This window comes from Carassius carassius, chromosome 2 (genome assembly GCF_963082965.1).
Source record: "Carassius carassius chromosome 2, fCarCar2.1, whole genome shotgun sequence".
NCBI lineage: Eukaryota > Metazoa > Chordata > Actinopteri > Cypriniformes > Cyprinidae > Carassius > Carassius carassius.
The window spans coordinates 21,520,039-21,546,198 of record NC_081756.1 but is presented as its reverse complement, the minus strand read 5'-3'; the positions used below and the strand labels follow the sequence as shown (position 1 = coordinate 21,546,198).

Below are 26,160 nucleotides of genomic sequence, written 5' to 3'. Positions count from 1 at the left end.
CAGTATGATGTCTACATTCTGGTGTGCACCCATATATATTTGGTCAAGTTGAAAACTATTGCTCTTTTGTGAATGTGTGTGACTGAGCTGTTACCTATTAACTTTTTGGAACAGACTGCTGTGTATACACTCATGTCTTGCCAGGGTATTTACCATTTCCTTTTGACATGCAGACACAATCCAAAAAAGCTTTTCCCTGTAAAGCTGAAAACTCTGAGAGATATATTTGAGCCTATTAATGGTACAATAATCTTAGTGTATAATCTTTATACAAAGACTGTAATAGATATGGGTTTTAACAGCTGAAAAATGAAACGATCACAAATAATGGTTCTTTTCCTCGTCAAAATTGTGATTCATGTTTTAAGCCGGGAAACATGAGTGAGAAACGCAGCTGAAAGAGCAAGGAGAAACCGTGAGACAGGCTAAAGTGTCTGTTTGTCCGAACAGGAGGAGGGGCCGGGGGAAGAAGGTGGGGACTATGCTAATGGGTTGAGAGGAAGTGAGGGAAGACTATAGGAATGTGTTGGAGATTTCAGGGAGAGTTCAGCTGGGAACGTGCTATCTGCCAAAAGAAGAAAAACGGAGATACTCATGTTAAACGGATGAAAACATGCCCCATTTCACCGTGGTACCAGTGCAGGATAACTCTCTGTCCAACTATGACAGTCTAGAGGGAATAAACTGGGTGGATTACAGAGACACAGGACAGGGAGGATACCCTGGACATGGAGACACAGTTAGCTCAGATGGTAAGTTTGTTTATTGTTTTTTTTTTTTTTCATTTATCACTTTGTGAAAACCAGTCCTCTAGTCAAAAGACTTGGGTTACCTCAAGAGCTGAGTTTAAAAGTTTATTGAGTTTAAAAGTTCGATTTAACCCTAGTATTCTTGACAAACATCAAACTATCAGCAATACAGTAACCATGGCAATTGTTCAGTCACCAACATCACAGAACCCACTGACCACTTACATCCCAGTTTTTGGGAAAATCTGAAGGAGCTTTATCATGTTGGCAAAGATGTATCGTCATAAAATGAAATATATATATATAATATAAGGGGAGGGATTTATGAGTAACTCGAACCGGGACTTTTGGCACAGTGCTGATATGCAAGTCACTACACTGGTGTCAAAGGAAAACAATCAAGATCTAAAGCAGCGGCGGGACCGGAGGTCTGTTATAAAAGGACAGGCCTCAAGTATTCATAGACACAAAAGATGGAGCCTTCTCTCTTTGTGCCAAGACAGCAGCTGAGGGTTTAACTGGCATTGCGTTCCTCCATTTTGTTCCTTTCTCTAGCACATTTTAAAAGAGAGAAACAAACTCTATGATAGAGACATGTGCTGCCCAAAGGCAGGAATAAGAGACATCAGCAACTGTTTACTGCAACGGTAATTGGCATACGGAGAGACCACCAGGTCTGTGGAGACACAACTTTTTACCCTTTGTGTGGTGGAGTAAAAGGGTGTAAATATGGGACTAAAGCTTTTGAAAATGGGATATGCACACCATGCACAACACATGCAAATACAGTATATAGGTCTAGCTAATGTACTGTATACTAATTGCTTACTGTTAGTGAGGTCAGGAGAGTGTTCCTGGAGCAAGTCTTGTCATGTTTTTGCCTGTAGGCTGTGTAAAAATCATTTTTGGTCATTGAGGTTGTAGATATCTTTATATCAAATTAGTTTGTTTCATAAGCAAGGGTGTAGGCTGATGCAGAAGAGTGATCTTATGTGGCAGTCACACTGGTGGATCATTTAACTTTAGGAGGGGCAGAGCAGAAGGATGGTGTTCACACTGCTAACTTTGTTTTTTACCGTGTCAGCTCAGCGATGTTTAGACCAGGACTACACACTGCGGTCATTGTGCTGAAACAGGCCTGTAATGAAAACACATCAGCTCTCAGTAAAATCCATGAAACACGTCTTGACTTAATTCCACATTACTTACAGGAAAATAGCTGAAGAGAGGAAGGAAGATAGATAAAGTGAGAATTTTTCCACCTGTATGAAATAAATAATGTAAAGTCCTATTCAGTGTTCCCAATAAGCTGTCAGAGATCATTAGCATATGTTAGGAGAGATAACTGTATTCTTACACATAAGATGTTATGCCAGCTGGTTTTCTTTGACAAACTATTTTCTAACACATCTTGATCAGGTTTTTGTTGTCATCCTCTTTATTACCTGAAGGAGTAGTTATTTGGCACAGGAAAAGCAACATAATGCTATTTTCGAGTGGGAGCTGTCTGTCAGCACTTAACATCAAGAATGTCTCTGGCTTCTCAAGGTTACAGAAGATCCTCTTCCACTGAGAGGGCCTGTATTAGTTTTTGTTGAAAGACAGACAGGCACAGAATGTCTTAAATTGACTTTTCTCTTAATAATCACATAGGAAATTGTTTTGCAGACATATCAGGATCAGGATCAAAGCTCATAAATACTGTAGGTACAATATAAAGGCAGTATTCAATCTACTTTGGAGCCTACTGACGGGTCATCTAAAGCTCTTGTGCTGAATGGGGGCAAATCAAGCTCTCAAAATCTGCCAACATGGTACCAATTACACTAACATTGAAAAATTTGGGATCAGTATGATTTTTAAAAGAAAACATTTTATTTAGCAAAGATGCATTGATCAGAGGTGACAGACATTTATAATTTATAATACTTTATATGTTTAGATAAAGGAACTATTGATGTTGTTAGCTGAATGAACTTACAAAAGACTTACACAGAAAGTGTTACCTTTATGCATATTATCTGCTTCATCTCATGTTTACAAAGATATACCTACAAATTGTGGAGAGAAAAGTGGTTGTTATCTGAAAATAATGACTGGATCACGTAAACAGTCATCACCACACACACACACACACACACACCTACATGAATCATAACAAGGGTAATAATCAAATACATTTTAATTAGAGAAACAAATTCATCCTGACATCACATGATAACAAGTTACTAAACAAGATAACAAATTCAACAATGTAAATAAAACCTGCAAAGGGAAAAACAATGCAATAGAATAATATTAAAGGGATACTCCATCTCAAAATGAAAATTTTGTCATTTACCCCCCGTGTTGGGGGTAACGAGTTACAAAGTAACGGATTACAGTAACTATATAACTTTTTTGGGTAATGAAGTAAAGTAACGCGTTACACTAATAATATTGGTTACTACACTATTTTACTAGACTATAGGAACGCGCTTTCCTTCGTTACACATGCCGTGTTTGCCTGTGTGTAAAGTTCTGGGCTGGGTTTCCCGATAACGATTGATCTTAGAGCTTAACCCTCAAAGGCCGAGACAAAAAATAACTGTTATTCTTTAATGTTTCATAACTTTTGAACCGCTAATCCAATCTGAACGCTTTAAAAAGTGATGTAAAGCAGAGATTCTTTTATCTCATTATGGATCAGATGCACTGTAGTGTACGTGATTAGGTCATCGCATTTTGACAACATTGATTAGTCAGAATAAACCAATGCTTTCGTTCCTCTGAGCCGAACAGAAATGATTGTTGACGCTTAGTCCCACCCCCGTGCCCAGATTGGTTCAAACTGTCCCATATTAAACCAATAAGTAGTCTTTTGAACTACTACTTAACATAGCCTATTGCTTTGGAAAATGAACGAAACCCAAGTGAAAGTAAAGTCTGTCGTGAGTGCATGAATACAAACACATTTGCATGAGAAAACTCTCCAAAAAAGTACAAAAAACACTCGACAGAGTACTTTGACATAAAACAAATCAAAAACAAGGATGAAACAGTGGTAGGCTACATATCTGATAAAGCACTGGAATTTATGTCTTGGGTCGCTAGGCGATGTCCCGGTAAAATCGATTCTGTCACAGATTACAGCCAACAGATCGATCATTTATATTGTGTATATTATGTATACTAAGTAAATCATTATATAATTATACAGTTCATAAAGATAGTTATTACACTATTTTTTCTGTTGCACTCTGAATATTTCTCACTCATTTTGTGTGTAGTTTGTGAATCATTTGCACTGTTTTTGCGTTATATTGTTGAAGACAATTTGTGCAATTGTTTTACTATATGCTGCATAGTTTGTGTTTATTGTTCATAGTCATATTGAAAATATATTTCTCAGAAGAAGAAAAAAGAAATGCAATTTATCTTTAAAAGAAAATCTAAATAAATGTTTTATGCCTTCATTTGATAACCAGAAAAATGTAAATACACAACAGAATTTCTTAGGGGAAAAAAACATTTGAGTTTTTATGCATTTAAATAATTACACATGCTAAAAAGAAAAAATAAGGCATTTCATAGGGCCCTAAACATGTAATTTTTTTTTTTACTTTTAATAAATTAGTGTGAAAATGTATAAGTGTTATGATTTAAATTAATTAGACATGCTTTTTGATGAATACAATTAAATTTAACCATTAAAAAGGAGTTGAGAAAAAATAAAACAGATTTTATAGGGCCCTAAAAAAAGGTAAAGTAAAGTAATAAGTGGTGAAGTTACTTTTCAAATGCAGTAACTAGTAAAGTAATCTCATTACAATTTACAGAAGTAACTATTAACTAATTAAATTTTTTGAGTAACTACCCCAACACTGTTTACCCCTATATCGTTCCAAACCCTTAAAATCTTAATTCATCTTCAGAACACATTTGAAGATATTTTGGATAAAAACCGGTAGGGTTGAGACTGTCCCATTGAATGGTGCTACGTTGATTTGGAGAGAAGCAGAGGGAGAGGAATTGTTGAATAAAGTCGTTACTTTTGTTTTCTTTGTGTACAAAAAGTATTCTCTATGCTTCATAACATTACAGTTGAATCACTGATGGCAGATGAACTATTCTGACGATATTTTTCATACTTTCCTAGACCTTGACACTGTTATTTATTTGGCAGTATATGGGACAGTCTCAAGCCTCCCTGTTTTCGTCCAAAATATCTTAAATTGTGTTCCAAAGACGACATGGGGGTAAGTGATTAATGCGAAAATGTTTGGGTGGAGTAACCCTTTAACTTTTAATACCACAGTACATGCTGGGAAAAGCACAAATTAGACTCTTTTCAGTGTAAGCCTGTTGTTGATTTGACTTTTAATTTAAAGTATATTGAAATAAATAAATACATTAATAAGGCACTGCATTATTGGCATCATTTACTTTTTTCACAGTGTTGTTTTCATGGAGCTTTTGAGTATATATTCTATCTGTCTTTTGCTAATGTTTTAAATTATTGTAACTTCAGTAGAGTACAGCTTCTTCTCCCTTGTTAACACAGATCAAAGCCTTCATACATTCTGCTCTCCCAACAGGGTCCAATTCAACAGACTTACTCAGCTGTACTCATCTAATTCTGAAAGTCTATTACCAGTAATGGGCTATTGTGTAACAAACTTCTCTTCTCATAAAAAAATTATAAAAATAAAAAAAGCTGTTAAACTGGCAGCCCACCCCTTTTGTTTGTAAATGCTAAAACACTCTGGTAAAAGATTGGTTTTGTAAATAGCATTATCTTTAAACTGTTAAAAAGATATTAAAATGAAAAACAGCCAATTTACACAATTAGAAAATAAGATCCAATTATTACTAAACTTACAAAAACAAAAACTTTCTGATCAATATGCTACATGATTGTCCTCCTTAAAAGAGGAATATGAATTACTTTCACAATCAAAGGCAGTGTTTATTTTACACAGGATGAGGCAAAAATATAATTTCGAATCGGAGCCACTTGTTGGCCCTCAGGCTGAGGGAATATAAGTCTAAATATGTCTAAATATTTGAGTCTAAATAACGTGAGTCTAAACATTGTGCAATAAAATCTTCGGATTACCAGGTAACCATGAATCCTACGTATGTTAATTAACAACATATTTAAGGGGTTTTACACAAATCAGTCAGTTTGTAGAGAGTACTTCACTGCCTCAGATCGCACAGATGGATAAAGACTCTTTGGAGGCCCTGTTAAGTTTGGAGCAGCTCCATGAATCACTTAAAAGCCTCCAGAAGGGCAAATCACCAGGCCTAGATGGCCTTCCTCCTGAATTTAGAAATATGGGATGTGGTAGGGACTCTCATGTTTGATTCATTTAATTTTGCAGTCGTGTATCGTACATTTCATAGAGACCAAAAAACATCTTTGATATCATTGCTTCTTCAAAAGGGTAAAGACAGGGATGTCCACTTTCCCCTTAATATGTCAATAACTGGTATAATAAAGGAATTTGATCACTTTAGTAGTCTTTTGGGGTAAAGATAAACTGGACCAAATCTGCTTTAATGCCAATTAACAATGTTAAAGTTAACTCTCCTGTCCCCTCATTCATTCCTATTAAAGATTTTTTAATTTACTTGGGTATTACCATATATAAAGACATTCATAAAACTGCCAGAAACAATTTTAATAACATTTTAGTCCAGATCAGAAGTGATACTCAAAGATGGAATAATCTTAACGTCTCTCTCCAAGGCAAAATCTCCACAATCAAAATGAATTTGTTACCTCGGCTTAATTTTCTTTTTTTCTATTTTGCCGCTTTCCCCTCCTCCAGGTTACTTAAAGAAGATCAATTCCATACTTTCCCAGTTTATCTGGAATGGTAAGCAACCCAGAATAAAACTTGTCACATTGCAGCATCCTATACTTTCAGGGGGATTTGCTGTGCCCAATTTTGAATGATATTACTTGTCATTTCAATTTAAGGCTCTTCATATTTGGATTGATCCTCAGTCTAAAGTTTCATGGAGAGTTTTGGGAATGTCCAATTGCTGTCAACCTATGGACTCATGAATTCTGTTTTATCCTTTTTACTACAACTTGATTACTTGTCCATGTCTTCTCAATGGCGATTCTGATTCCTGTATAAGTTGATTAAAGAAGAGAATGTTCATTGCTGGTTTTACAGCTTCAAAGAAGGCAATAATACAAAATTGGTATACTCCGCATATGTGTGCAAAAACATTTTGGATTCATAGCCTCCTTAAACTAGTGACTTGTGAATGTTAAACAGCACGACTGAATAAGGCTAAACCTTGTACTATTGATGCATGGCAATATTTTTCCTAAAAATATTTGGACTATATAAAGGAATCACCATAAAAGGTTGTTTTTTTTATTTTTATTTTTATTTTTTTTGTTTTTTTAGATTGCAAAATTGTCTGTTGCTACCCCTTTCCTGTTTTGTTGAATTAAAGACAATAAAAAAAGTTGATCACAAAAAAAAAAAAAAAGGTATTGACGTGGCTAAAATGAAACCTGCATAAATGGCAAGCATTAATGCAATGTAAAAGTCACTAATTTCCCAAGTATATTATATCTTGCATTAAATTAATAATGGTAACATGACTGTTCTTAAGATACTCACTGGAGCTGCTGAAGTTGTAATAAAGGATCAGGAGAGTTGTCTTTGCCGGACGAACAGAGTGGGTTATGCAGAACTTAATGAGCACAATGGTTGGTCTCAAAATTCAAAACACTAATACAAATCATCACAGACAGAAGCACACATGAGTGAACACACACCTGCTGTTAGCAATGTACTTACACACTGGATATTATTATTAAAATCACATCAAGCAAGCAAAGTACGCCCTTCATAACACAAAAGATTGCCAGAAAGTGCTAAATCTGCCTATGCAGCATGACTTTCACTCAATATGAAGACTTGAAATGTTGAATAAATGGGATATTTGGCCCGTGTCACACAACCTTCTTACTAGCTTATTTCTCCGTTAATCATTAATCAACATGTTTTTGTCTCTTCAGTACTGTAGCCTATATTCCACTTTTCAGGTATGCGCTGGTCTACCTTTGGGCTATTGTTGGAGCAATAATTTGCAGATGTTTGAAAAGAGCTGTTTTCTGCAGCTGTTAAGCAAATGTGCATGAGTTTTCCCTTGTACTGTGCAATAACAGCTTGTGTCAGTCATTTTTTTTAAAGATTTGTGTATTATCTAAAAATATGTTCTTGTCCACTAGATTGGATAATTGTTGCTGTTGTAAGCATGCAAAGGCACTCTAAACACCACATGTGTGAGGTTAGTAGTTTTGGCTTTGATCTGCAGCGTTTGGCTCAATCCTGTTAACGTGTCCGGACCTGCCACCCATGCCCCCTCAGTTACACAAGACACATTCGCTATGGGGCCTGTCAGATAATTTCTGTTAGGCTTTGTGTGGAAACAATCCAGTAAACATATCTGGTATAAATAACAGTTCCTTTCAAACTTGTTTGCTCAGTATACTGTTAACATCTTTGGAGTGTTCAAAAACTATCTACGTTTTATCTCACAGATTACGGGAAGATGTATTTGTCTAAGTATAACGCTAGATGGCAGCATTTGACTTTTTTTTTCTTGGTTGCCTTAGTAATGTTATAGTATTGATTGATTGATTGGTTGATTGATTGAAGGAATTTTAGTACAATTGTAAATTCGGGATTTCATAGTATTTGGCATGTCTATTATCGAAGCAGGGAACATGTTAACTGTCACAAATTTACTAATTTGATCAGTGATCAAATAAATAGTTTATCTAATTATTTATTTTAGCATGGGCATTTCTAGGGATTCTGGGCCATTGCACTGATTTTGTCCTGGGGCCTCGTCTGGAACCCTCTCAACCTCTGGGCCCTATGCACTCTATCCCCTTTTCCCCCGGATAGTGATGCCCCTGGATCCCAGAGATTCATTTGGATCCCAGATGTTTAATATCAGCTCAGATAATAAAGAACATAATAGTAATACTCCACTGGAGAATGGCTATTCCATTTCCTGCTTTATTAGGTATTTTATTAAACGAGTGTTTAAAATGTGTTAACAGTCTGGATTCAACGTTTTTGGAGGGACTTTGTTGCGATTTTGAGTGTGTGTGTGTGTGTGTGTGTGTGTTCATCACTCTAAATACTTTGTGTGCTTCTGCTCTAATATTAAATCTGTTGCAGGGTTTCTGATGTATCAGTTGATACTGTGTGAACCAGAGGGTCAGTGTGGGTGTAAATGTTGTGTGCATCCATATTTTAGCAAATGTACCATTGGCATGGGTGTGTGTGTGTGTGTGTGTGTGTGTGTGTGTGTGTGTGTGCGTATATTCTGATCCCCATTGCTCTCTCAGTAACAGTTAATAGTTCACATTGACCTGGATATAGACTATGAGCACAGCTCAGAGTGCTGTCTGCCTTGCTGTACATAGACAAACATGCTGATCCACAACAATGCTCATGCAAACTCTACCTATAATGACAAATTAACTCTGGACGCAGGTGAGTGAGACCTATACCAAGCAAATTACAAGGGCAGAGATTTCAATTTAATCTTGACATCAGACCAGATATTATCCTTTTTTATTTTATATTTGTGAGCAAGGGTAGGTTATATGGTCACATTATTTTTGAGTTTATGAACTGATTAATTGCAAATTGAAGTCTGTGAAGTAGACTAATATTGTACAGAATATATTCCAATGTCTCTTTCTGAAATATCAGCTCCAATTTGGTCTTTTCAATTTCTGATGTCTGACTTCTACCCTCTGTAGAGCAAAAACAAAAAAAATAATCTGAACAATTGGATAGACTTGTGTATTCAGTGAAGGTGTCATACTCTCAAGTATACAATATTTCCAAGTAAGAAACAGATATAAACCACAAACTGCATATTTCTGATGAACGAGACAAATTGGTATCTATCACACCATGCGTAATTAAGACTGGCACTGTATATGGGAGCCTTGCTTTAGCAGTGTTTGTATTGACATTTGTTGTGAGAGCAGAGAGTGAGGGCACAAAACAATCAAACCGATTTAGTGTTCAGATTCAGTGACCTGATTAAAGGGAATAATAATGACTAAAAATAAATAAATTTGAAGCATGAATTACAAGATGGGTTTAATGCTTGGTGCCAATGCTAGAAAAGGGTTCCAACATACTTGAGTAGCAAGTATAACTTTTTATTAAATGAAATAATTATAAAGGACTACAAATTGAGCTTCAGTATTTATTTGTTTCACTTTTTAATGACATATCTGAGGAGGATCATATTTTTCAAAATAAAAGTAAATGACCTCAATTGATTCAGTTCTTGCACAATGACACAATGTAAGAGTGTAAAGAGCAGGACATTGTTCACAGGAAATTACATCACTGAATGTGGGCAAGGCTTACAGTTATTCTGAGAAAAAAAAAATGTTGTATAAATATTTCTTTCTTTTTCTCTCTGGTAAAGAAAAATCCACTCATCAGTTGAATGGGCAGTAAATATTAGACCAATCTAGATAACATTAATTATATTTGTGTGATAATACAAGAAATGGAAAAGATAATAAAATGATAGATATAATAATAAATATGCAAAAATAATTATAAATAATAATAATAATAATAGGTAAAATAACAAAGGAAAATAAAAGTCAATTAAATCAAATTGGAGATGATAATCTGTTGGTAAAGGCTTCATTAATTAATTAATTAAAAAGCTAAACCACGTGAAACCACTACATATCAATGATGTATATGTCTGTTAAATCCAGTAAATAAAGTTTAAATATCAACCGTCCCTCCAGGTTATGGAAATCATAAAGAAGACAGTCCTTTCCTCGGCACTTCTGACTCAGCATCTAAGGGGAATGACTACTACGACAAAAACTTGGCCCTGTTTGAGGTTCATTTTCAATTTGCATTTCCTTCTCTTCGTAACATTGCCCACTAAATATATAATCTATAATATATTATATTAAATGAGAATGTTTTCATGTTATGTTATGTGTAGAATTCTGCTATATGTTTTAATATGTTTGTTACTAAAGTGTATCTTTTCATAGGAAGAGCTGGATAGCCGGCCGAAGGTCTCATTTCTTCTCAGTCGGCTGGTCAGTTACACAAATGTTACTCAGGGAGCCAAAGAACATGAAGAGGCAGAAAGTGCCGATGCATCCAGAAGACAAGTGCCCAAGGTTACAAAGTGTTATTTTCACTATAATCAAAAAAGGCAACATTATATTTTCACTGTAACCAAAACATCTGCAGCAATGTTGCTCTGACAGACTTTTCTCTCTTCTACTTTGTTTTCTGTAGTCTCCAAATATGGGCACACTGATGGGAGTGTATCTGCCATGTCTGCAGAACATCTTTGGTGTGATTCTCTTTCTGCGTCTCACCTGGATAGTAGGAACAGCAGGTGTCGTCCAATCCTTCCTCATCGTTCTCATGTGCTGTTCCTGTGTGAGTTGTTGCAGACACACCCTGTCAAACACATTGTCAGGTTCACTCGCACTTTTCTTTTCCTCGTGTCTTTCCTGTTATCAAACAGTCTAGTATTGTTTTTAAGCAGTTTAATGACACTGATAATATAGACAATTGTCCAAAACAAGACACAAGGACAGAGGCGTCATGCCTATTGAGCCAAGAGGATTTTGAATGCAGCTTCCAAAAGACAAAAAATAGCAACATTTTAGACAAATAGACAAAAAATAGCATCAGCTGCTAAATTCAAATTCTGCTCTCTGACAACTCAGAAACAACAAAGTGCAGATGTGCGTGCAAAGTAGGATATTCATTTCACAGTGTAAACAGCTGCAGTTATTATGAGAGTTTTTGAGAGTGCTTAAAATGTTCTTTGATAATGTAAATGTTCTGTGCTTTCTTTTTGTGTACAATGAAAGTGTTATAATTAGTCAATTACAATGTTTTTTATTAAATTCACATTAAATACAAAGTCAGTCAAATTAAAAATACCATGTCACCCATATTTGGTACTTGAGTAAAAATACGGGTTTTTATGCATAGATAATACTTAGCCCATTATAGATCAACTAACAATTATCATCTATAAAGGTGCAAAATGCATTTACTTACAGTAAATATTTGAGAATCAAGATATATCATGATGTAGTTAACATGTCTGGGAATATTTCAAATAAAAAGGAATATTTAAATAATAAAAAAATAACAATAAAATAAAATGAGTGCATGGCACCACTGCATGGGAATATGAAATAAGGTAAAATATGATATGGAGAAATAAAAATAGTAAGCCAGTAAATAAAGGTTAACACTGACCATTCATCAGCAGTTGGCAGAGAGCTAAGATGAGAAAAAAGCTAATAACTGTTCACTAGCCTGATGCTCTGTAGATAAAAAGTGTTCTTAAGTCTGGTTGTGTACGACTGAATTCTCTGGTTGTGTACAGTCCATTATTATTTGTGTGCTTTTCTCAGACGGAGTGTCTGATAAGTAGCATTTTAAAGCGTGCAAGCTTTATATTAACTTAAATAGCAAGCTTGCATGCTACATTTAGACACCTGGAGGAAAATATGTATAAGCTGTTATGCATTAGCCTGGAAAACATGTATTAAATTAATCTTTTTAATTTATTAGATTAAGTTGCTACTATTATTGGCTAACCCTCAAATGTAGCTGTTATTGATTAGTAAGGCAGGCGAGTTTGATATGTGGAAAGCACAAGATACCCCTTCAGGATAATGTGTAACAAAACATAAGTAAAATGTTTAAATGTATGATTTTGTTTATTTATTTATTTTAACAGACGATGTTAACAGCAATCTCGATGAGTGCCATAGCCACCAATGGTGTAGTTCCAGGTAATTTGAAATGTTTCTACTCTATTATATATTGTATATATATGATAACATTTCATAAAAACAGTACATCATAAAGAAAACTGTTAATAATTATCTTCCTACAGCTAAAATTGTACATTAGAAAGAAATATCAGTACTGAAGTACATAATCCACTTAATTTTGGATTATGATTATGACAAGGTTGATAATAGTTGTTGTTATTTTCCAAAATGTATTTATTTACCTTTTTATTTTTTTGGGCAGCTGGTGGGGCCTATTTCATGATATCTCGGTCTCTGGGCCCTGAGTTTGGTGGTGCAGTTGGTCTCTGTTTTTATTTGGGCACAACCTTTGCTGCTGCCATGTACATACTGGGAGCAATTGAAATATTTCTGGTCAGTCTCAATATTATGACAACATACACACAATGATCCAAACCCCCAAAATTATCCAGCACTGAAAATAATCATTCATCAACTCTTATTGTCTACAGAAATATCTGATTCCTCAGGCTGCCATATTCCATCCCGCAGATATTCATGCAGGGAGTGGTGCGATGCTGAATAACATGCGGGTGTACGGCACAATATGTTTGAGCCTTATGGCTGTTGTTGTTTTTGTGGGGGTCAAGTATGTCAACAAACTCGCCTCTCTTTTCCTGGCCTGTGTCATAATCTCCATTGTTTCCATCTATGCCGGAGCTGTCAAATCCATCATCCACCCTCCTGAGTTTCCGTAAGTCCTAATATGTTTATAATCAAAACAATGCATAAAATGTTATTTGCGCATTATTGTAAATAATATACATAATAGGCCTATGTTGAAAGAATAAAGTCTATTTATAGCTTAATTTTTCATTATTTAAATTATTCTTATATTTTAATTATTTTACACAGTTTTCTTCTGATGCAGAATGAAAATATAATTCAGTACAAATAAGTAAATAAAAACTTGTCGTTTTTATTCTTTCTCATTTAAATTGTGTAGGATCTGCATGTTAGGAAACCGGACATTGGCTCGTGATTTGTTTGATGTCTGTGGGAAGACAGTAGTTGTTGGTAATGACACGGTTCCCAGCCAACTGTGGAAGAACTTCTGCAGCTCTGAGAATTCCAGCAGTGCTCACTGTGACGAGTACTTCCTCCAGAACAATGTTACAGAGATCCAGGGCATTCCTGGGCTGGCCAGTGGGATCATTAAAGGTAGGGAGACATGGGTCTGGTCCATGGCATGTCATCTAGGTCAAAAAGGAAAGAAAAGATTACAGATTAGAAAATTACTAGATATATATAGATATAAGGCTCTCTTTTTTGTGGGCACTTGCTATTTAACATGTATTATATGTGGCTTTGCACATTTTATTTCATTAGGACTGCTTTGTGTATTCGTGTATGTGCAGAAAACTTGTGGGGGGATTACATGGAGAAAGGACAGATTCTGGAAAAGGCAAGTCTGCCTTCTGTTGATGTCCATGGCTCCATGGAGACCTTTGGCTTCTATGTGTCCGCTGACATCGCCACATCCTTCACCCTCTTGGTTGGAATCTTTTTTCCTTCTGCCACAGGTAAAATTAATCTGTCCTGTTTTGTTATTAAATATATTTGTTATTACACAGCTCCCTGTAATACTTTATTCTGATAGTTCTGTCATAGAATCCAGGAGTAATATTAGGTGTGTACAAAAAAAAAAAAAATATATATATATATATATATATATATATATATATATAATTACCCTTTGTCTGAAAATGAAAAAATAAAAATTGAAACAAAGAAAGTAAGCACAAGCCATGGGAAGCAGAATGTAGCTCTTTTCAATTGCTCCTTCAACTGCAAGTAAAAATATCTTGGCGATCTGTTAAGGTGCAGTTGATGCAAAACAGCTATAGCCCTTAGTGGGGTAACGCCGGAGACCGTGATTTCACCAAATACAACATGTTCCTGGATCAACATCCTTGTTGATCCTGGAACAACATTCCAATTAACCAATCAGAATTAAGGTATAACTTTTCAGGAAATATCTGTTTTAGGCTTATGATCAGGGTTAGGTGCATCTACACCCTTGTTAATCAGCTATCATTACCCTCTGATTTTATGAATAAATTATGGGTAGGGTTAGCGGTAGAGACTGAGTTTAGTCTATATTTTTGGACAGTAATGTTGATCCAGGATTAACAAAAGATGTTGATCCTGGAACATGTCTTACTTGGCAAAATCATGGCGACCAGAATGATGTGTGTAATAAGTGAGATAATGTCAGCTGAATGTACACTTTATTTTTTTATTTTTTTTTACACATCTAAGTACTATGTGAAGAAAAATGACTTGAAATGTAGTATTTTTGTTTGCATCTCTGGGACAGGCATAATGGCAGGATCAAACCGATCTGGAGATCTGAGAGATGCACAGAAGTCTATACCTATAGGGACGATCCTGGCTATAACAACTACCTCTCTTGTCTGTATCCTTTTTGCTGTTGGTAGTACAGATATTAAAGTATGTTTAAAACAAGAATTTAGCTATTACTCTTATTGACAGTAGTTTTTGAGTAGTTTTATTTAGCATTCAAAATTCCATAGGATACCTTGACTCCATTGATAGACTTCAGCTCTGTGGTTCTGTTTGGGGCCTGCATTGAGGGTGTGGTGCTGAGAGATAAGTAAGAAATGTAGAGATTGCAAATACAGAATTTGTAATGGAAACAAGCATGTTGTGCCTCATGTGTTCTTGCGTACACCTTTTAGATTTGGAGATGCTGTCAATAAAAACTTGGTGGTTGGCACATTGTCTTGGCCCTCTCCCTGGGTCATTGTGATTGGCTCCTTCTTCTCCACAGTGGGTGCAGGACTTCAGTCCCTGACAGGAGCTCCCCGCCTCCTGCAAGCCATTGCTAAAGATAACATCATTCCTTTTCTTAGAGTAAGAGATCTCCTGATATATGATCGCAAAAAAAAAAAACACTCCACACTTGCTGCTTTTCTTCATTACAATACCAATTTGAGTGCACTGTATAAAATAGAAGCAAGTTGAGCTTTTATCTGTGGTTCATAATGTATTGTAGATCTACTGTGTTTTAAACCTTAAAACATGACTGATGAAGTTAAAAAGAATTTCAGGAACATGAAAATGCAGTTCCTGAATAATATTTGCTTCCTTTTCTGACATGCCAAACCACAAAAGAAATAAAGAAAGGATTTGCATGTGTAAAATGTTTTTCCTAAAATGCAAATATGTGATGCTAACAGCTGACTGCTGCTTTCTGTCCCTGTGTGTCAATGTGTTTGCACATGCACAGGTTTTTGGACATGGTAAAGCTAATGGAGAGCCCACGTGGGCCCTGCTGCTGACGGGACTCATAGCTGAGCTCGGCATCCTCATTGCATCACTGGATATGGTTGCTCCTATTCTCTCCATGTGAGGACAAAGCACAAATATACACACAGATACATCATTATCACGTAAAATCAATGATCAAAATTCCATAATAAGATGTCATTTTATATTGAATATCACGCTAATTTCACCAGCCAATAATTCCATCCATCCATCTTCTACCGCTTATCCGGGGCCGGGTCGCGGGGGCAGCAGTCTAAGCAGAGAACCCCAGACTTCCCTCTCCCTAGACACTTCCTCCAGCTCTTCTGGGGGGACACCGAGGCGTTCCCAGGCCAGCCGGGAGACATAGTCTCTCCAGCGTGTCCTAGGTCTCCCCCGGGGTCTCCTCCCAGTGGGATGTGCCCGGAACACCTTCCCGGGAAGGCGTCCAGGAGGCATCCGGAACAGATGCCCGAGCCACCTCAGCTGACCCCTCTCGATGTGGAGGAGCAGCGGCTCTACTCTGAGCTCCTCCCGGGTGACTGAGCTTCTCACCCTATCTCTAAGGGATCGCCCAGCCACCCTGCGGAGAAAGCACATTTCGGCCGCCTGTATCCGGGATCTTGTCCTTTCGGTCATGACCCAAAGCTCATGACCATAGGTGAGAGTAGGAACGTAGATTGACCGGTAAATCGAGAGCTTCGCCTTGTGGCTCAGCTCTTTCTTCACCACGACAGACCGGTACATCGACCGCATTACTGCAGAAGCTGCACCGATCCGTCTGTCAATCTCCCGTTCCATCCTTCCCTCACTCGTGAACAAGACCCCAAGATACTTAAACTCCTCCACTTGAGGCAGGAACTCTCCACCAACCTTAAGTGGGCAAGCCACCCTTTTCCGACTGAGGACCATGGCCTCGGATTTGGAGGTGCTGATTCTCATCCCAGCCGCTTCACACTCGGCTGCAAACCGTCCCAGTGCATGCTGAAGGTCCTGGCCTGATGAGGCCAACACGACAACATCATCCGCAAAGAGCAGAGACGAAATCGTGTTGTCACCAAACCTGACCCCCTCCGGCCCCTGGCTGCGCCTAGAAATTCTGTCCATAAAAATCATGAACAGAACCGGCGACAAAGGGCAGCCCTGCCGGAGTCCAACACGCACCGGGAACAAGTCTGACTTACAGCTGGCAATACGAACCAAGCTCCTGCTCCGTTCGTACAGGGACCGGATAGCCCTTAGCAAAGGGCCCCGGACCCCATACTCCCGGAGAACCCTCCACAGGCCGCCGCGAGGGACACAGTCGAATACCTTCTCCAAATCCACAAAGCACATGTGGACTGGTTGGGCATACTCCCATGAACCCTCCAGCACCCTGTAGAGGGTATAGAGCTGGTCCAGTGTTCCACGGCCTGGACGAAAACCACACTGTTCCTCCTGAATCCGAGGTTCTACTATCGGCCGGATTCTCCTCTCCAGTACCCTGGCATAGACTTTCCCAGGGAGGCTGAGAAGTGTGATCCCCCTGTAGTTGGAACACACCCTCCGGTCCCCCTTCTTAAAAAGAGGGACCACCACCCCGGTCTGCCATCCCAGAGGCACCGTCCCCGACTGCCACGCGATGCTGCAGAGGCGTGTCAGCCAAGACAGCCCCACAACATCCAGAGACTTGAGGTACTCAGGGCGGATCTCATCCACCCCCGGTGCCTTGCCACCGAGGAGTTTCTTGACTACCTCGGTGACTTCAGCTTGGGTTATGGACGAGTCCACATCTGAGCCCTCAGCCTCTGCTTCCTCAATGGAAGACGTGACACCGGGATTGAGGAGATCCTCGAAGTATTCCTTCCACCGTCCAACGACATCCCCAGTTGAGGTCAACAGCTCCCCACCTCTACTGTAAACAGCGTTGGTAGGGCACTGCTTCCCTCTCCTGAGGCGCCGGACGGTTTGCCAGAATCTCTTCGAGGCTGACCGATAGTCCTTCTCCATGGCCTCACCGAACTCCTCCCAGGCCCGAGTTTTTGCCTCCACAACCACCCGGGCTGTAGTCCGCTTGGCCTGCCGGTACCTGTCAGCTGCCTCTGGAGTCCCACAAGCCAACCAGGCCCGATAGGACTCCTTCTTCAACTTGACGGCATCCCTTACTTCCGGTGTCCACCACCGGGTTCGGGGATTGCCGCCTCGACAGGCACCGGAAACCTTACGGCCACAGCTCCGAGCGGCCGCTTCGACAATGGAGGTGGAGAACATGGTCCACTCGGACTCAATATCTCCAGCCTCCCTCGGGATCCAGTCGAAGCTCTGCCGGAGGTGGGAGTTGAAGATCTCTCTGACAGGAGACTCGGCCAAACGTTCCCAGCAGACCCTCACAGTACGTTTGGGTCTGCCGAGTCTGTCCAGCTTCCTCCCCCGCCATCGGATCCAACTCACCACCAGGTGGTGATCGGTTGACAGCTCTGCCCCTCTTTTCACCCGAGTGTCCAAGACATACGACCGGAGGTCGGATGAAACGACCACAAAGTCGATCATCGACCTACGGCCTAGGGTGTCCTGGTGCCACGTGTACTGATGGACACCCTTATGCTTGAACATGGTGTTCGTTATGGACAAGCTGTAACTAGCACAGAAGTCCAATAACTGAACACCGCTCGGGTTCAGATCAGGGGGGCCGTTCCTCCCAATCACGCCCCTCCAGGTGTCACTGTCGTTGCCCACGTGGGCGTTGAAGTCCCCCAGTAAAACGACGGAGTCCCCAGTCGGAGCACTTTCCAGCACCCCTCCCAGAGACTCCAAGAAGGCTGGGTACTCTGCATTGCCGTTCGGCCCGTAGGCACAAACGACAGTGAGAGACCTATCCCCGACCCGAAGGCGCAGGAAGCGACCCTCTCGTTCACCGGGGTAAACTCCAACACATGGCAGCTGAGCTGGGGGGCTATAAGCAAACCCACACCAGCCCGCCGCCTCTCACCATGGGCAACTCCAGAGTGGTGAAGAGTCCATCCTCTCTCGAGGAGTGTGGTACCAGAGCCCAAGCTGTGCGTAGAGGTGAGTCCGACTATCGCTAGTCGGAACCTCTCTACCTCACGCACAATCTCGGGCTCCTTCCCCGCCAGTGAGGTGACGTTCCACGTCCCTAGAGCTAGTTTCCGTGTCCAGGGATCGGGCTGTCGAGGCCCCCGCCTTCGACTGCCACCCGATTGTCTAAGCACCGGCCCCTTACGGTCCCTCCTGTAGGTGGTGAGCCCACGGGAAGGCGGCCCCACGTCGCTCCTTCGGGCTGAGCCCGGCCGGACCCCGTGGGGGGAGGCCCGGCCACCAGACGCTCGCATACGAGCCCCAACCCCGGGCCTGGCTCCAGGGTGGGGCCCCGGCTGCGCCATACCGGGCGACGTCACGGTCCTTTGATTTATTCTTCTCATAAGGGGTGTTGAACCAGCCAATAATAAAGATGCTTAATCATGTCAAAACAAAAGTCACCTGAAATGTCATTGCATGTATTACATAACAATATGTATATCTGTTTGTTCACTTTACAGGTTTTTCCTGATGTGTTATCTTTTTGTAAACTTGGCGTGTGCAGTACAAACACTTTTAAGAACGCCAAACTGGAGACCTCGGTTCAGATACTACCACTGGTAAGTGTGCATTTAAATTGTGTTTGCACATTCATGTCTATCGTATTTGTGCAAATCCAAAGAACTTCTTTTGTAGTCACATTTGAATTCAGGTCAAATGTGATCTCACTGGCATTCAGCCTTTAAGATCCACTATTCACTTCTTGCAGATATGTAAAACTTCCAATAAAACAATAACAATAGTGTAGAGCAGTGGTTCTCAATTCCAGTCCCTGTGACCCCCTTCTCTGAACTTTTGTTATGTTTCTCTGTTAACACACCTGATTCAGATAATCAGCTTGTTAGAAGTGAGCTCCGTGCATTAACTGTGTTCGCATTGACATGGTCCCTACACTGTGTTTATTGCTCCCTACTTCCTGAGCGGGAGAAATCTTTTGAAGTTTACCTCACTTCAGAACATTCTTTCACGGATTTGCGCTGCGCAACATCTTCCCACACAGACAAGTGTGACATGATCATATACCTCTGTAAATAAATACAATTTAAATTAATGTCTCACACACTTCAATGCACCTTGAATGGAACATACACAGTACATTCACTTCGAACCGCAATCAAGGCAGAATATCCTGTGATGTCCACTTCGCAGGGCACTTACGTTCGAATAGAACAAACATCTGAAGCGATAAAAGAGACATACAAAATGTGCAGAGCAGGGGGTGCGAGGACTGGAATTGAGAACCGCTGGTGTAGAGTAAAATAATGGGTCTTTTTTTTATTAAATGCTCTCTGTTCTCTCCTTCTCAGGGCTCTGTCTTTTCTGGGCATGACTATGTGTGTAGCGCTTATGTTCATCTCCTCTTGGTACTATGCCATTGTAGCGATGGGCATTGCTGGTATGATCTACAAGTACATTGAGTATCAGGGGTAGGTGATTTCCAATTACATCCATTAAACTAACATACAGTAAATCACTGGGAAACAACAAAAGAGTCATTTGCATTCTCCATCCTTAGTTCACAAATCTCTGGCTATATTTTTTTTTTTCGCTTTCAGAGCAGAGAAGGAATGGGGGGACGGGATCCGTGGGTTGTCTCTTAGTGCCGCCCGTTATGCTCTTCTTCGCCTGGAGGCTGGACCACCCCACACCAAAAACTGGAGGTTTGTTTGTCTCAGACAATGTGTATTCCACAATAAATGACTACTGTACATAGAATACATTATATAAACCAAACCACTGAAGATAATATATAAAACGATGTTAGATCAAAAAGTGAAGATAAATGCTATATTATCCGCTGATATTTTTCCAAAACACATATTTGAAAATGAGCTGGGAACACCTTCACTTAATTTAGTTAATGTTTAAGAAGCCAGAAGATATTGTTTGAATAACATACTCCTCTAGGCGTACTTCAAACAGTGTTTGTACTGTCACTAATACATTAGTATTGCAGCATTCAAAAGTTTGGGGTTGGTAAGATTTCCTAATGTTTATGAAAGAAGTATCTTATACTCACCAAGACTGAACATAACATTTATTTGATCATTTAAATACAATAAAAACAGTAATACTGTCAAATATGATTAAACTGTTTTCTATTTGAATAAATTTGTAAAAACAAATCCTGTCATGTCAAGTTGAATTTTCAGCAGTCATTTTTCCAGTCTTCCAGTCTTTGTCACACGATAGAATGAAATCTAATATGCTGATTTGGTGCCCAGGAAATGTTTTTTTTTTATTTTATTTTTTTTTTATTATCAATGCTGAGAAAAGTTGTGCTGCTTAATATTTTAGTGAAAACCATGACGCTTTGATAATTATACATTTCAAAAGGTCAGCCTTTATTTAAAACATTAATACATTATACATCATCACAATGTCTCAGTACCTTTTAATCAATTTAATGTGTCTGTGCTGACTAAATGTAATCATTTATTTTAAACAGTATTGTATGTATGGATACAATATTGAAAAGCAGTTATGTTATATACAATACACATTTTATTTTTAATATTATGTGGTTTTGTTTGTATTTTTTTATATATATATATATAAATAATAATTACACTACAGCCTCATTAAGATGACATTGTTAATAGGCCACAACTGCTGGTTCTTCTGAAGTTGGATGAGGACCTGCATGTGAAGTATCCCAGAATGCTTACCTTTGCCTCACAGCTAAAGGCAGGAAAAGGTCTAACCATAGTAGGATCAGTGATAAAGGGCAGCTTCCTGGAATGCTATGGGGAAACACAAGCGTCAGAACAGGTGAGGAAGTTACGTGACTTACTGTACAATGATGGTCACTTTATACTTTATGAACTTGCAGCCATATTCAATATTTGTAGTTGCCACAAAATTAGGTCTACTGTCTTTGCAGCTCTGCATCAGTCTCTCTGGAGTGTACCAAGAGAGAGTAAAAGGCAATATTTAGACTAAATTAGGTTTCTATACCCTCCACCAGGCAATAAAGAACATGATGGAGATTGAGCGGGTGAAAGGCTTCTGTCAAGTGGTGGTCGCCTCCAAAGTGAGAGAAGGGATCGCGCACCTCATCCAGTCTTGTGGTCTGGGAGGCATGAAACATAATACAGTCGTTATGGGTTGGCCATATGGCTGGAGACAGAGTGAAGACCCACGGGCTTGGAAAACCTTTATTAGTAAGAACAAGAGTTTGGGAAAGGTTTATTTGAATTATAGAAAGGCTGACGATAATATTCTCCTCTTTCATGTTCTTTCACTTGCAGATACAGTGCGGTGCACTACAGCTGCCCACCTTGCTCTGATGGTCCCAAAAAATGTGTCATTCTATCCCAGTAATCATGAGCGCTTTTCTGATGGATATATTGATGTGTGGTGGATTGTCCATGATGGTGGAATGCTCATGCTGCTGCCTTTCCTTCTCAAACAACATAAGGTGAACTCATTTAAAATACAAATGACATCATTTAGATGTTAGAAAAAGACTTCATAGAAATTCATTAGAATGATCTCAGTTAATAGATTTGTTGTGTAATTTATGTTTTAGATACTTTCTGGCAATATTTTTTTTTCTGATAACCAATAAATCAGCACAGTATTTTTTCATCACATATATATTTTTTGGTTTCTGGTACTTCAGGTCTGGCGTAAATGTAAGATGCGCATCTTCACTGTGGCTCAAATGGACGATAACAGCATTCAGATGAAGAAGGATCTGGCAACCTTCCTGTACCAGCTCAGATTAGAAGCAGAGGTGGAAGTGGTTGAGATGGTATACAGAACACTTTACCAATAATACTTCACATCCCACCCTATCACAGAATGTATTTATGTAATTTTAATTTCATGATGTCAAATGTTGTCATTTGCAGCATGACAGCGATATCTCAGCATATACGTATGAGCGGACACTGATGATGGAGCAGAGGTCGCAGATGCTAAAGCAAATGAGGCTGTCCTGTGCAGAGAGAGACAGAGAGGTAATGCGATATTCACTTGTGAAATATGTCTCTTTTGTACTAACACTGTAGCTACAGGGTGTTCACTGTTTGTTTACCAATAATGCAGAAATATATACATAAATATATTATGAAATGGTAGTATTTTCAGATAATTTTGTCTACTGAAATGTAATCATTGTATCATTGCATGCAAAAAATTCCAAATCACAAATTAATATTGTGCATTACATTTTTTTTTTCAAATTAAATTTCCTTCGTTTGACAGCATGTCAAAGTACATTTTGTGACCTAAATATCATAAATAAAGTAAAAAAGCATAACAAATAGGAACAGTGCCAACTATGACTATATTCTGCATTCTATACTATATTCTATTTTATTCTGTTCCATTCTATTCTACTATGACACTGATGATGGTGTGATATTGCAAACATTTTGTCTTTGTACTGAGCACTTTTGGTCAAATTTTTTAATAATTATTTAATATGTAACGTTTTTTTGTTAGTTTTTCACTTCAATCTAAGCCTTTTTTGTTTTTTTAACAAGAATAATAATGTGATGTAGTGCATATCTCAGTGTTTGGCATGATCGTTGACACTGTTATTTGTAAAAGTTAATATGCAAGTATTTTTTCATCCAGGCCGCTCATTTTGTGTGCAGGATACATATTTCATTTATTAAATGAATAATTTGTAGATAAAATGCATTACTTATCAAAACAACCCATTTTGTGGGTTATTATTCACAAAATGAATGCAAAATTTTGAGGTTTAGATTTTTGTACACAAACTGTGATGACGTTACAGTATGATGGAAACATACTGGCTTATGTATTTCTGTTCACAAAATGCATAAAAGTGTACATTTTGTAATGAAAATTCAACATTTCATGTCACAAAATGAGGGCTTTCATATTGATGCTCCATGCTAGTGACACATTTATTGTCCTAATGACTGTAAAAGTAAGAAGTGTGGTCTTACTGTAAGTGTGGTCTCATTACTCTTCACTGTAGGCCCAGCTAGTGAAGGACAGACACTCACTGATAAGAATGGGCAGTCTATACTCAGATGAAGAAGAGGAAATCATTGAAGTATTACCAGAGAAAAACCAGATGACCTGGACTAGTGAAAAAATAGAAGCAGAGAGACGAAATCGAAGCAATGCACCAGAAAACTTCAGAGAACTAATTAGCATTAAACCGTGAGTAAGCAAGCAGGAACAAGAGCTGGAATGCCATCACTGTATTTGATACAAAGTAGTGGGTTTTACTTCTTATGCTTTTATAATAGACCTATTTTTTTTATGGTTAGCATAAAGAGGACAGGGTCATTGATATTTCTTCCTTGTTGTATTTGTCTTGTTTTTACATAAGTAAACTATGTGGGTGTGCATGCTTGTGTACTTTTAGTGTGGTATTACCTATAATCCTGAAAGGTCCTAGTTTATTTCAATTTTTTTTTATTCCACACATTTGCCAAATGTATTGATCCACCTTAGTTTAAATCAAAAGTCTGTGTGTTTGTTACAGTGACCAATCTAATGTTCGCCGGATGCACACAGCCGTGAAGCTGAATGAGGTTATTGTTAATAGATCGCATGATGCCAGACTTGTGCTGCTGAACATGCCAGGACCTCCACGCAACCCAGAGGGAGATGAAAACTGTATCCTTCCCAAAGAATGATATACCTAAAACTACTATATTAAAGCTTTATTTTGCTGGTTTGCTTCATTTTTGGTCAAATATAGATAAATCCAACATGAAAATGTGCCTTGTTTGGGCAAAATGTCCTGTTATTTATTCTATAAATATATTGCTTCTTCTCATGCTGTTTCTTTAACTCCAATTTCAGATATGGAGTTTCTTGAGGTGTTAACTGAAGGGCTAGAGAGAGTGCTGCTTGTAAGAGGTGGAGGTCGTGAGGTCATCACTATCTATTCCTGAATGGCCAAAGATCTACTGTAGACCACTGTTTCTGTATATAGTCAAAAAATTGACATATAAAGAATTTGCATACTGAACATCTTATGCCAGCCTAAACATATCATAGTTCATGAAAAGGAGGTTTTACACTAAAGTGCACTATTTGTTCAGTTCATTTCACTTTAAATACTTCAATGGCTCGTTTGTGTATATTCAGCTGAACCCCTTTCGTATTCACACCATAACATTCAGAATCACTTTGCCATTTATGTTTGCTACACCAAAAACTGATGATTCTAGCAACAACATTGCTTACGTATGACATTAAGTAGACGATCCCGATTAATCACTGGTTTTGCCACCAGAAAACATAAATTTCAAACATGCTATTAGTTCAGAAAATATTGTGCCTTGGGACAAAACCAAGAAAATATTTCCCATCAGTTAACAGTAGCTCATTTAGGAGATAATTATTCTGTATCCTTTTAATATAAAAATACATGCATAACATCATTCTGTAGAGGGCGACTAAATGAAAAATGAGCACATGTGATTATCTTGACTTTCACTGCCCAAGTAACAGATCTAGTGCTTCCTGGTATAAGACTGCCATTCAGAATGCAAGTGCTAAACTTACATTTCTATTTGAGTGCTTGTATTTTTTATTTATTCTGTCTTTATTTATTTGTAGAAACTCCCCATTGTATTGAAAGTTATAGCTTTAGAAAATAACCAAAGGAGATGAAATGGGATGGATAGATTTTGTAATATATAACTGCATTGTAAAACTTTTTTAAGAGAAAAAAGATTCTTTGTAAATGAACCATTCATTTTCGAAATCTGCATTTTATTACACAACTCACATTAAGAATGAGACATTTTGGATACCGATACAAAGTCTTTATTCTTTTTTTTTTTTAGGGCATGATTACTGTACTGACAATATACATTCATTATACAAATAGAAGAATATATGGAAGACTGTACAGACTAACAGCATTTATGGAATGCGTTACATCTGTACAGTGTTTTATATTAAAGATAAAGATTAAACATTTAATTAAACATGCAGTTGACTTATGTATAGTATAAAGAAAAACATTTTAAAAACTAAAATATGAAAAAGTTGCTATAAAGTGCACTATGACGTGCACATGACTTCTGTATTATATAATCTTATTTTTGCATCAGAAAAAACAACCTCTAACTTGCCAACTTGTTGATTAACAAAATGAAGCTAGAAAAAAAAAAACAGGTGTTATTGCATTGTAAAGTTGACAAATATTTTTTCCTCCCATAATAAATAAGTACAGTGTTA

General features: G+C 38.3%; 2 protein-coding genes across 3 annotated transcripts in view; one reads left to right on the top strand and one right to left on the bottom strand.

Moving 5' to 3' along the window:
* LOC132106558 (dipeptidase 2-like) overlaps positions 1-26,160 on the bottom strand; it is a 436,558-nt gene that overhangs the window by 400,173 nt on the left and 10,225 nt on the right. The gene's annotated exons all lie outside the window — the stretch shown is intronic.
* Positions 513-25,201, top strand: LOC132106492 (solute carrier family 12 member 4-like). Of its 2 annotated transcripts, none has more exons than XM_059512218.1 (24): positions 513-752; positions 10,567-10,664; positions 10,825-10,956; positions 11,078-11,224; positions 12,549-12,603; positions 12,848-12,978; positions 13,077-13,318; positions 13,571-13,785; positions 13,983-14,147; positions 14,945-15,043; positions 15,184-15,241; positions 15,327-15,501; positions 15,878-15,996; positions 19,434-19,532; positions 20,280-20,399; positions 20,529-20,633; positions 21,576-21,744; positions 21,941-22,136; positions 22,224-22,393; positions 22,598-22,729; positions 22,830-22,937; positions 23,933-24,120; positions 24,449-24,582; positions 24,772-25,201. In XM_059512218.1, exons 1-24 carry the CDS (start codon positions 614-616, stop codon positions 24,861-24,863), a joined length of 3,288 nt encoding a protein of 1,095 aa, XP_059368201.1. In that variant the 5' UTR covers positions 513-613; the 3' UTR covers positions 24,864-25,201. The 2 variants fall into 2 exon arrangements, with proteins under 2 accessions (XP_059368201.1, XP_059368210.1); XM_059512227.1 differs by lacking the exon at positions 513-752 and adding an exon at positions 9,158-9,271.

Bases quoted from the DNA above. Each gene is read 5' to 3' on its own strand.
- LOC132106492 (XM_059512218.1), top strand. From the start codon at position 614: ATGCCCCATTTCACCGTGGTACCAGTGCAGGATAACTCTCTGTCCAAC. The intron at 10,957-11,077 runs GTTACAAAGTGT...TGTTTTCTGTAG, and splicing joins CCAGAAGACAAGTGCCCAAG to TCTCCAAATATGGGCACACT. The intron at 12,979-13,076 runs GTCAGTCTCAAT...TATTGTCTACAG, and splicing joins GAGCAATTGAAATATTTCTG to AAATATCTGATTCCTCAGGC.